The sequence below is a fragment of the Physeter macrocephalus genome, chromosome 6 (assembly GCF_002837175.3).
Source record: "Physeter macrocephalus isolate SW-GA chromosome 6, ASM283717v5, whole genome shotgun sequence".
Taxonomy (NCBI): Eukaryota; Metazoa; Chordata; class Mammalia; order Artiodactyla; family Physeteridae; genus Physeter; species Physeter macrocephalus.
In genome coordinates, this window is record NC_041219.1 from 78,756,578 (window position 1) to 78,769,024 (window position 12,447).

Sequence of the window (12,447 nt, forward strand, 5' to 3'; positions counted from 1 at the left end):
GGAGAGGCCACAACGGTGAGAGGCCCGCGTACTGCAAAAAAAAAAAAAAAGAGAGATATGTACCACAGTGTTCATTACAGCACTATTTACAATAGCCAGGACATGGAAGCAGCCTAAGTGTCCATCGACAGATGAATGGATAAAGAAGATGTGGCACATATATACAGTGGAATATTACTCAGCCATAAAGATAAACAAAATTGAGTTATTTGTATTGAGGTGGATGGACCCAGAGTCTGTCATACAGAGTGAAGTAAGTCAGAAAGAGAAAAACAAATACCGTATGCTAACCCATATATATGGAATCTTAAAAAAAAAAAATGGTTCTGAAGAACCTAGGGGCAGGACAGGAATAATGACGCAGACATAGAGAATGGACTTGGGGACACGGGGAGGGAGAAGGGTAAGCTGGGACGAAGTGAGAGAGTGGCATGGACATATATACACTACCAAATGTAAAATAGATAGCTAGTGGGAAGCAGCCGCATAGCACAGAGAGATCAGCTGGGTGCTTTGTGACCACCTAGAGGGGTGGTATAGGGAGGGTGGGAGGGAGATGCAAGAGGGAGAGGATTTGGGGATATATGTTTTCGTATAGCTAATTCACTTTGGTATACAGCAGCAACTAAGACAACAATGTTAAGCAATTATACTCTAATAAAGATGTTTAAAAAAAAAGGAAAAGGTATTTGTTTGGAAAGCAAACCTGAGATTAAAAACATTGCTATCAAAATTCAGGAAGCACAGAATTTGTGCATTTTTATGACAGGGAAACATTCTACTTTTTTTGGTACTGAAATTTGCCAAGGCTAAGTGGTCTTTGGAATCAAATTTAAATAGTTTTCCTGTCACAGTGAATTTTAAACACTGGTGGAGTTCCTGATGGACATAAAGGACAATTCAGGTTTCTTATCTTTCTTTGACTCCTTTTCTACATGTTATAATTGTCTATTCTTTTTAGATTAAAATCTATTCATGCCTAGTATGCAAATTTATTTTATTAAGAATTAAGGTGATAGGTCCATTTCCTGATAAGCAGATGGATGTTCCTGTGTCTTATCTGAATATGAATACATAGTCCCTCATACTGTATCTTGAGTGGTCCCTGAAGTGCAGTCCCAGACCAGCAGTGTCAGCATCACCTGGGAGCTTGTGAGAAGTGCAGTTTCTGGGGCTGTATCACAGATTGGTTGAATTCAACTCCTGGGATGTTGAATTCAACTGCCTGGGATGGGACCAGGCAGTGTGTGTTTTAAAATGCCATCCAGATGATCTGGTATGTGAGAACCATTGCATCTGGACACACTGAGGAGGGGTTTGGAGAGGCTACTTTCAACTGTGAGTGTGATGTCTATAGCCCATTACTTGATTGTGATTGTAAACAGTGCTCTGAAATAACATAAAACTTGACTTCTTTAGGAAATTTATGAGTAGTATTTATTCACTCTGCACTAAGATCAATGAACTATGCTAAAATGGAAAGTATTAAGTGGCACAAAAAGCATTTGAGATAATTTAAAATGATGTTTTAACATCTTAAGCCTGTGATCCTTGAATCTGTAACCTCTTTGGTCCAGAGTATGGACCCAGTTCAAGTGGAAACAAACTGTTTTCACGTTGGCTTTTTTAGAGCATTACTAATCATTAAGGAATTAGTTTATAAACTGTCCTATTCCCAAATGTATTTCTAGTGCATTTGTTGCTTCCATGGGCCTCCGTTGTTGTTTATTTTCTCTCCATCCTCATAAAGTTGGTCTCACAGCAGCCGTCCTCTGGGGAGGTGTGGCATATTATGCATGAGGTTGTCTTTGAGCAGTTAAGGTCTAAGAAGGTCCTGAAGTAAGCAGTGCACCATCAGAGCTCCCGGCTAACCTGTGGGTCTCCAAGCTGTGAGAGGCTTTAGAGCCAGGAGTGAGATTTTATCTCATGAACTTTTAAAGAGTAAAGCCAAATATTTTCTTATCAAACCAAAGTAGACTAATTATCAGTATGTGTGAAATCATGTCCACTGATCAAGGTAAGTAGTTTCATTTTCTGGTATATCTTTCTCTTTTTGTTTTGTTTTTTTCACCCGGTTTCTGTGGGTCAATTTATAACAACATGCTGAGGGACATGAAAGTTGCAGAGTTTGGTTTTAAGTTAAGAATAAGGTTCACATTATTTTTCAACTTTAATGTTAAAATATGTAGTGTATTCATGGTTTCTGCCTCTTCCAGGAGGCTGTTTCTGGGTTTAGCGAAATACAAATTTAATAGTTCTGATTCTCTGACTCATTCTTAATAACATTAGAAGTTTGAAAAGTTAGTCACTGACGGGAGAACACAGACAAAGAAAGCAAAAGTTTTTTCTTCCATTTCTGGTGTGAACAAAGCTAAGAAATGTTTACCACTAATCCTTTTCTAGTACTACTGCATGGAATACTGTTCTGTTCAAGCGAACACACACACACATCCCCACCATCCCAGTCTTCTTGTTTCAGCAAAGTTCAGAAGAGTGAATATTACTTGTTTTTCAATGTAAGATAACATTGTAGAGACAGGCATGGATTTTTTGTTGTTGTTGTTAGTGGTGTTAAGACACCGTTTTTTTCCTCCAATATTCTAGAGAGTGTATTAATGAGAAGTTGATTCTTTCAAAGAGGCATGAAATACTGTGTGGTAGAAATGTAATCATGTGACAGGAAATTTCTGCTAAAAATATTTTTTTTAACTGAAATGGGTTCATTTTGTGATGCTATTTTCCCATTGTTTGTGCGTGGATATTAACCTTCCTGAGGAATGTCTACCCTGCTGTCTACACTGTTAATTAAATAAAGTGAACTGAACCTTAGAACAGGCAAGTCTTCATAGTTACCAAGATTCTCTTCCTTGTGGTGTCACTGTTTCCTTCTTTTCGCCTGGGGGGCAGCAGAGGGGGGGATGGGAGTTTGCACTGAGCTTGGAAGCCCAGGGGCGGGGCCTGTCACAGTACTGCAGCTGGGAAGCTGAGGCTCCCTCCCGCAGCTAGACAGACTTGACTGGCTCTGTTCCCAGGTTCCAGTAGTTGCTAGAGATTGAGTAGCCCAGCCCATGTCTGCCTTGGCTCCCTCCATTATCTAGGAAGAAGTCTCAGTTCCTTTGCAGGGGTTCTAAGTTCAAGGTTTGTGTGATCTCCCCAAGGTTTGTGTGTTGTGTGGTTTACCGTCACACTCTAAATATGAAACTTTTTTAAAAAGCTGCAAAAGGGATGAACTCACTCTCCGTTAGTGAGTTCTCTCTTTCCCTAGAACAACTTCTGTCCCTTCTCATTCCACCTTTAAATAGTTAGGGATGATTGGAGAGGAGTAGTATTCCTTCCCGAAAAGGCAGCCTCAAATGGAGAGAGAAGTGCTACTCGAATTTTCTGCTCTAATGGACACCTCCCCATAGTGAGTGGCCACCACAATAATGTAGGCTTTAGAAGTTCCTTTTAGTGTTTTTAAACTGAAAAGACAGTAATGTAGCACTTCCTGCCCACACTACTGGGTTACTTTATTGCTCTTAAGTTGTCCAAGAAAATTTGTAAATATGTGCATTTAGTGTACATATTATTTGTAAACACTTTATCTTTTTTTATGACTTGAAGAAACTTTCCTTTTTAAAACTTATGCTTGGCTTCCCTGGTGGCGCAGTGGTTGCGCGTCCGCCTGCCGATGCAGGGGAACCGGGTTCGCGCCCCGGTCCGGGAGGATCCCACATGCCGCGGAGCGGCTGGGCCCGTGAGCCATGGCCGCTGGGCCTGCGCGTCCGGCGCCTGTGCTCCGCAACGGGAGAGGCCACAGCAGAGGGAGGCCCGCGTACCGCAAAAAAAAAAAAAACAACTTATGCTTGTAGGCAAACTCACATGAAAATTGAAGAGGAAAATGGAAGGTGAGGAATGACTCAATGGGAAGTATTCTTCAGTCTTTGCAGGGATGATAACATGGTCTTCATTTGATATTCATCCAAACTATAGGTAAATTAAATTCTAATTCAATATTAAGATTTAAACTTAGTTTCCCTTAGACACTGGAATATACCATTCATTCAAAAAATAAAAAGTCCTTTTCCTAGGTGCTTATAGGCTTATCCATCCCTACCATCAGAAAGGTAGATCACCTTTCTGATCTACCCTCTGGTAGTCATCTTTACTCTCTGTGCTGTTTCTTATATGTAAAATAGGAAACTCATTTTTATTGGTCTGAAATGTATTTTTAAAGGTCTTCACCCTCCTTTAAATATGTTCTCAAACTTGTTCCCTCCCACAGTCCCTGTTAAGCCCTGTTTAGATCAGATCCTTCTAAGGGTTTTTCCTCTGCTAATTGACCCAGGGTCTGTAGTTGGTCGGTCATATATTGAAGCAGACCAAAGGAAAGTGCCTCTGATAAGAAAAATAATGTTAGTCATGGAAGCTGGTCATTCTACATGATGGTTATATTAAAACCTGGACTGGAGAAAACCTCTCTTTCTCCTCTTAAAAAAACCACTAAGCCACTGTAGCCTGGTCGTCTCCATGTCATAATATAGCAACTGTTATTTCTTATGCTCCGACCAAAAACCTTAGTCTTGCTGAATCTTTTTTCTCTTACCAGTCTGCCAATCCAATCTGTCAATCAGTCCTGCTTTGAAAGATATCAAACTGACCATGTCTTAATGCCTCCATTGCTACTACCCTGGTTCAGTTCACACTCAACTTTTCCTTGGATTATTCCTGTACCTTCCTATCCACCTTTGACCTCTTGAAGTCTGTTCTCCACCCAGCAGCCTGAGTGCTCCTTTAAAAATGGAAAACAGAAATTGTCTCTCCTCTGTTCAGAACCTTTCAGTGGATTCCCATGTCTCTCAGAGGAAAAGCCTGTGTCCTCTCAGTGGCGTGCAAGGCCCTGCCTGGCCTGATGCCAGTGTCTACCCTGTTAACTCTCTGACCTCAATGTGCTCCCTGCTCATTCTGATCTGTCCATGAAGTCTGAGAGGCCAAGTTGATCCCAGTTGTAAAGAACTGAGACAAAGTTTTGGGGGTGGGCTGGGCATGGGTAATGAAAATGCAGCCTGTGGAGGGCTCCATAATTGGTTTTGTATTACGGGGTTCTGTTGAGAGAGGAAGTAGATGGAATACGTTTCGGAGTGGGAGACCAAGAAATTTGGGGAATAGTTTGCATGGAGAAAATTGTGGCAAGATGAAGAGAAAATATTTAAGATATTTTGTTCTGGTCTAAGGGTATACTCCCTCCCTTTTTTGTTTTTCTTTTTTCTTCCCTCCTGTGTTTAAGACATTTAATTCTTTGAAACTTTCCTGTTATGAGGATGATAGGAAAAGAAAGGACACAGAATAAAATGTAACAATCTAGAAATGTTTCCTCTTTAACAGTTCTTGTAAAACTTGATTTGGAAGGGTAGGAAACCAGTAAAAGCAGTGACTGCATGACAGATGTCATAGTATAGGTACAAAATGCGTGTTTGGAGAACAGAAAAAGAGGAGCAACTGACTGTTTATTTGACTCAAGGAAATTTCCTCAAAAAGGTGACATTGGAACTAGATTAATGTGTTTAAAGATACCCTACTGAGCTAAGGGAACCAACATATGCAAAAACATACGGGCATGAAAACAGTGTAATGTGTTACAGGAACTGCCAAGATCAGAATGTGGCTAGAGCATTAGGGGTGCATGGCTGTGAGAAGATAGATATGAAGCATTTACAGGCTTCTGTCTGATGGTAAAGTGTCCTGTATGGAAATTAGAGTTTTTCCTACAGATCTTGCAGTCCCATTAAAGGATTTTAAGCAAGGGAGTAATAAAATTGGTTTCATCATTCAGTGAATAAAACAAACTTTTTCTTTGTAGGAGCAGTCATGTTAGACATAACTAAACATGAGTTATGTAATGCAGTTTTAAAATTCAGAATTAGAAAAATGGTTATATTTGATAAATTGGATTATTTTTCTTCCTAATTTCCTTCCTCTGTCAGCCAAAAAATATATATAGGAAATAAATGATAAGCTAGATCAGTATTTGCTTTTTAAGTTTTGCATGACTTGAAACAATCCCCTACACTGTTAGAAGCTAAACACAAATGCTATTGTGCTCCTGGTCTAGAAATGTAGCCAGGGGAAAAATATGAGGCCTGCTGGTCTGATTACACAGCAATGAGTAAGGAAAGCAAATATCTATGTAAGCTGTTGAATATTAAATTTTAGTAAAATGAGATTTATATTAATGTTTGTCTTAAAAGAGTATCAAAATAAAAAGGAGAGTTGGGATAGATTAGAGATTGTTACCAAGCCCTTTTTCTAAAACCACCTACCTTGTCAGATTTTTTTAAACTGCCAATAATCAAGGTCTGCATCTACCTGTGACCTGTGCCTAAGCAATGATACTAGAGCAGTAAAAATTTCTCTAATTTATGAGGAACTTCAGTAACTTTCTCATGGTCACAAAGTAAATAAATAATCATGTCGAAATTTTGACCTTTCAACCTCTAGTTTTCCTAATCCACCCTGTTTTCTCCTGGTGAGGGGGTGGGGAAGGGGGGGAATGCACTTCCCAGATAAACATAGCCTTCCTTCCCAGGCCTGGCTAATCGCGGCCTTGGACTACAGTGATAGGATTGGTGCATTTGAAATAGTTCAGGTTGAAGGACTGGCTGGCCCTAAGGAGATTTTCCTACTTGGTTGAGTTCATTTTATCCATTACTACCATGAAGCCAAAGTTAGGTTTGAAAAATGAATGAACAGTGTCAATAACTGCAAAACAAAGTAGGCTGAGAAGCAGAAGTCAGCCAGTAATGTTAAGTAGGCAACGTGAAGTAGGCAGAAGCTCATAGAACTTAAGTTTATAGAGAGCGTTAAGCTAGAATGTTTTGGCCATTGGGAACCAGGTTTAGAGAAATCAAGTTCAGAAAAATAAACCAGAAAAGCAGATGCAAAATTAATGAAAATCGAGCTAGGTCAGGAAGGATTGCTTATGAAAAGGGTGTATTTTTCCCTTTGTGAAGAGAAATAGTAGTCCATTCTTGGTTGCTGTGATTGACATTATGAAAAACAATTCTATTTGGTTTTAACAACATCCTTGTCAAACCTTATGAAACATTTTGGCCAGTTTGATTTTCGTCTCTCCGGACCTACAGATAAATTTACTGTGAATAAATGGAAAATAGTTTGGCAGTGGGAAAAAGGAAGAGGAAAAGCCAAGATTCTGGTTAATTTATAAACCAGACGTCTTGAATAAATGAGTTGGCTATAGCTGTTAGGAGAAAAACTATCTTTTGCCCTTCAAGTTCATTTCTTACATCTGTTTTTATTTCTTTCAGAGTTTATGAAGTCAATAAAATTTTTAATTTTATTGTTTTCAGAAGTCTCCTCTTTGAAAGCAAAGCTTGCTATACTCTCCATCGGCTAGAAATAATCTCTGTTTTGAATTCTCAAGGTTCCTAATTAGTAGCTTTTCATATAAACCAGGGGATGTCTATTTTTTTTCAGTAGTAGATTCTAAAATCAGATAATCTTTATCAACCAGATGTTGAAGAGGGCCTCACGCTCAGCATATAATTATTGGCTATGACTTAAACAGGAGTCAATTAATGCTGCAACCCTAAATCATTTCTATTAAAATTTCAGAGTCTTCATGGAATCCCCATTTTGTGATATAAATTCGGTGGAACTTTAGTTTAACAGCTTAAAATTATGAAATCTATCTTATATAGCTTCTACTGAAAATACTAATTTGATCCAAGCCTGTTACCAGGATACCAGGAATGGTGGTTCTCAATCTCAACTGCACATTGGAATCCCCTGGGAAGCTTTAAAATACACTGATACCTGGGTCCCACTCCCTAGAGATAGTGATTTCATTGGCTTGGGTTTCAGCCCAGGTATTATAGTTTTCTTTTTTAAAGCTCCACAGGTGATTCATGGTTTGAGCAGCACTGACCAAGAAGCATGACCTGTTGGCTTATTTGTTCACATGCAGTAGATAACTGGGGAAGATAATTCTTGTGAAAAATGTGTGGAAGGCAAAAGAATAACTAGGATGCTAGGCATGTGGGATTTAGACCAATAACAAACTAAAGATTATACCCTATAACATTGTTAATTTACCACATACATCCCAGAGTCATCTGTAACCCCAGCTGTGCTGTATCAGTTGTGCTGTGATGCTGCCAGTGAGTTCCCTGAAACCTAGAGGGTTTTCCTTGCCCAAGGTCACATTGCTAGCTGGGGACAGAGCCAAGATTGATTCTGGAAAATTAAAGTACAAATGTATTATAACATAGTGCTATAATAATAGTATGATAACATTGTATCATTTATAGTACTAATCCATGGTTTGTTGCCTTGATTATTTAGGTCAGGGTCTACAAACCTTTTCTGTAAAGGGCCAGGTGATAAATATTTTAGGCTTTGTGGGCCATATGATTTCTGTTGTAACTACTTAACTGCCAACCAAGCGAAAAACATATGTAGTATGTACAAGAACGAATGTGGCTGTATTCCAATAAAACTTCATTAACAAAAATAAGTGGTGGACCAGATTTGGCCTGTGAACTGTGGATTGTAGATCTCTGAGGGACTCACAGGCTGTAGTTTGCAGTTCCCTGATTGAAGGGCATTTTAATCTTCCTACTTGAGAGCAGGTTGAAGATCTTACTGATCCTATACAGTGCCTGGCACTGATTCTGTTAACTGATTCTTGCAAGGTGCTAAATATTTTTTTTCATTTCCTTCATTTTAATTGAAGTATAGTTGAAGTACAATATTATATAAGTTATAGGTGTACAGTACAGTGATTCGCAGTTTTTAAAGATTATACTCCATTTATAGTTATAAGATATTGGCTATATTCCCCATATGGTACAATATAGCAAGGTGCTAAATAAATGCTTATTGAATTAATGCATACATGCAACTCTTAAGTTTTTTTGAATTAATGCATACATGCAACTCTTAACTTTTTTTCTTTTATCTCCAGCCTACCCTTATAACCAGTCTTCGGGTAGGAGAAAAGTTGGCACATATTCCAGCTATGAAGAAGAAATGCACTTTAGTTCTTTGAGGTCTGTGGCAGGTTGTAATTGCTGGGTTTAGTAGAATTTTTTAAAGGAATGGAGACCTGATTTCCTGAGGACATTTATTATTATCCTAATTTCTTAGAGTAGATTCTAAGACTTTATTTAAAAGCTCAAAATATTTCTTAAACTTGGTTTTGTGACAACTAGGGGGTCATTAACAATTTAAAGAGTATGTTTAGTTTCTCAAAACAATTCATTTGGATTTAAGATCACTATAGTGTATGTGGTGAGTGGAGTCTTTGGCCAAGCAGAGCAAATACTGATGAGTCCTCACAGCCCCAGAAATACTGGAAATACAGCCCCAGATCGTGAGCTCATTTCCAGTGCAAAATACGAACAAGCCTGACAACAGGGCCATCAGTTGTAGTGGAAAGAGCACTGACCTTGGAATCAAAAACCTGGTGTTACTCTTGGATTTACCACTATTTACCAACCTTACTTTCTTCAACTATAATATGCAGAGATCTGTCCTACATACCTTTTATGGATGCTGAAGGTGAAACATGGTATGACATGTGAAAGTACCTCATGGGGTCTTTCTGACCTCTCCTTGAAGAGGTCCGGGTCAGGTCTAGCAGAAGCGACAGCCGTGTAGCCAAGAGCTAAGTAGGACTAGACTAGCATGGAGTGAACCTGAGGGACTATGCCCGTTGGTTTCCGGAGGGAATGTCTAAGAGTCTGTAATGGAGAGACTTATCCTAGAGCAAAGAGATCAGAAATTGGAAGAACTGAAGAGCAAGTGAGGAGGAGGTTCAAAGCTGGGAAGAGGCAAGGAAGTCTGGGACGCTGTTTAGTGACTCCAGATAAGATTCCCATTCTTATCTCAGACTTCTTTTTTAATCTCGTATGATTTTTTTTTTAAGTCTTGGATATTTGGAAGCTCCTGGCTGCATAGTATTTGCTGAAATAGAGGCACAGAGTCATGGCAGATAGCTATACTATAACAGAGATGTGATCACTTTGTTACCTGCTGAGTGAAAGCCAAAGGATTATGAGCTAGGGTCCCAGCCCCAAAGGTACTTACAAACTATATGTAGCTATGACATCTAACACCAGCCTAGTCATTTAACACCACCTCAGTTGACTCATCTTTATAATGGACATTAAAATGCCTACCTTACTTTATCCTATCATAGGATTCTTGAGAGGAACAAATGAAATAATGCATATAAAGTACTTCACATACCTCATACTTGGCTCAGAATAAACAATATCATTCGATTTTATTACTACCATTATTACTACTAGTAGTAAGAACAGTACTAGCATTTGCAAGCATATTGGTTGTATATTGTGTATGTTTTAAAGCACTGTGAAATCCCAAGTTATGATGGTTAATTTTTTTGTGACATTCAGGATAGATATTTGTGTGTGTGTGTTACTGAAGGACATCTTAGCATCAGTGCATCCCTGTCTGAAGCTATGCATTGCACTGCATTTATACAAACTCCTCTTGATGTCTAGAAAACAAATCAGTTAAGAAAAGCCTATTTTGAAAAATTGTTTTTTTCAGGGAGCACAGCCTGTCGTAATACCCTGTTGTATGTGGGTTTTAAGTCCTTAGGAAGAAGTCAAGCTTCTTATGAAATGAAGTGTTTTGCCTGATCTTGGGGTTTAAACCCACAGGGAAGTCACAGAACAAAGGAACAGTTGTATCTGCTTGCCACTCTCCAAATTAAAGGCCAGTGATGTCCTTTTTTTAATTTTTTTAATAAATTTATTTATTTATTTATTTTTGACTGAGTGGGTCTTTGTTGCTGCCCGTGGGCTTTCTCTAGTTGCGGCGAGTGGGGGCTACTCTTCGTTGCGGTGCGCGGACCTTTCATTGCGGTGGCCTCTCCTGTTGTGGAGCACAGGCTCTAGGCATGCAGGCTTCAGTATTGCAGTACACGGGCTCAGTAGTTGTGGCGCACGGGCCCAGCTGCTCTGCAGCATGTGGGATCCTCCCGGACCGGGGCACGAACCCGTGTCCCCTGCATCGGCAGGCGGACTCTCAACCACTGCGCCACCAGGGAAGCCCTTAGAGGTCTTTTATAGTATGTATCTTCATAGATTTCAAAACTTAAATCTGTTATGAACCTTAGGTTCTGGCCAAAAGTGTGACGACTTCAAAACAGCACTTACTTGATTACATGGATGGGCAGCTTCTCAGGGATATTTCTCATTGTCAGTACAGCAGTGATGCAGGTTCTTTTGATAAATCTAGGGCCCAGTTTCTTCCACTTGGTTATAAAAAAGAAGGAACCAAGTAATGGGTTTTATTATAAATTGGCATCAGTTTATCGGGTAAAACACAGCAGGCTGTGAACCTCTGCAGCTCAGATGGTGTCAACTAGAACCGCCCTTTGCAAGCAGGCAGAGGAGGAGCATGTAATTGATTGTGGTTTCTCTTTACTCCCACCTCCCCCTTGTCATGGCTGCAGACATAGAGTAACTTTTTGTGCTTTAAATGGCAAGAACTTTTCCGTAATCTTGACCAACATTCTTAGTTAACTATAGCCAAAAGGGGAACCTCCATCTGTGTATGGTTGGGGGTGGAAGAGCTGCCACCAGCTCCCTTCCCCACGCAGGGCTGTGCAGAGGAAGTTTGGTCTCTACCTAAAATAACACCATGCCAAGGCACAGCAAAACACACTGACCAACCAGGCCCAGCACCAACCCAGAAGGCATCGTGGAATGTGCACTTTCAACACTTTCTATGCGGGGATTCATGGCACCTAATGAATGGTCACTCTGAAAGTGGGGAGCAGGGATTCAGACCCCTAGAACCCATGGTTGAATTGTAGTGATATACATAGTCTGCTATACATACATATATTAATACATAACAGGTACTATGGCTGTGGGCCTCATCTGTGAGCTCCTACTCAAAACTGGAATTATGACAGTGAGATGTGTTTCAGTTCATCTAATAGATTTTACCTTTGAAAGGATCAGTCACAATAGCATTCTTTAGTCACAGTAGCATTCTTTAGAAATTTTACTACCCTTTTCACTACTTTTGAGTAGCAAAAATTTCAATAAAATTATGGAGCATGTTTCAGGAAAATAAAATATTTCTAGTTTAAAAACAAATGATTTTTGTGTTTTTAGAGGCTGCATTTATCTTATCTCATTACATATGTTGTTGCATATACCTTAGGTACAATAGAATAGTAACAGTTGCCTTTTTACATATTTTATTTTATCATACAGCAGTGGGACCTTTAAAAATAATGAATATCTACAGTTACCTACCTTCAAGGCTGCTTTTTTTTTTTTTTTTTTTTTTTTTTTTTTTTTTTTTTTTTGCGGTACGCGGGCCTCCCACTGCTGTGGCCTCTCCTGCCGCGGAGCACAGGCTCCGGACGCGCAGGCTCAGCGGCCATGGCTCACGGGCCCAGCC

General features: G+C 39.6%; 1 protein-coding gene across 15 annotated transcripts in view; it reads left to right on the top strand.

Annotated features, from left to right (window-relative positions):
- The window catches only part of FGD4 (FYVE, RhoGEF and PH domain containing 4), a 209,972-nt gene that overhangs the window by 118,579 nt on the left and 78,946 nt on the right, over positions 1-12,447 (top strand). For 2 of the 15 annotated variants that reach the window (XM_028491183.2, XM_055085560.1), the window contains exon 1: positions 585-2,017. The exons of 12 other annotated variants lie outside the window; for them this stretch is intronic. In XM_028491183.2, coding sequence (XP_028346984.1) covers positions 1,990-2,017 — 28 coding nt within the window. In that variant the 5' untranslated portion in view covers positions 585-1,989. Of the gene's footprint in view, positions 1-584; positions 2,018-12,447 lie in introns of those variants that run through there. One more of the 15 variants, XM_007117366.3, reaches the window with a different exon arrangement.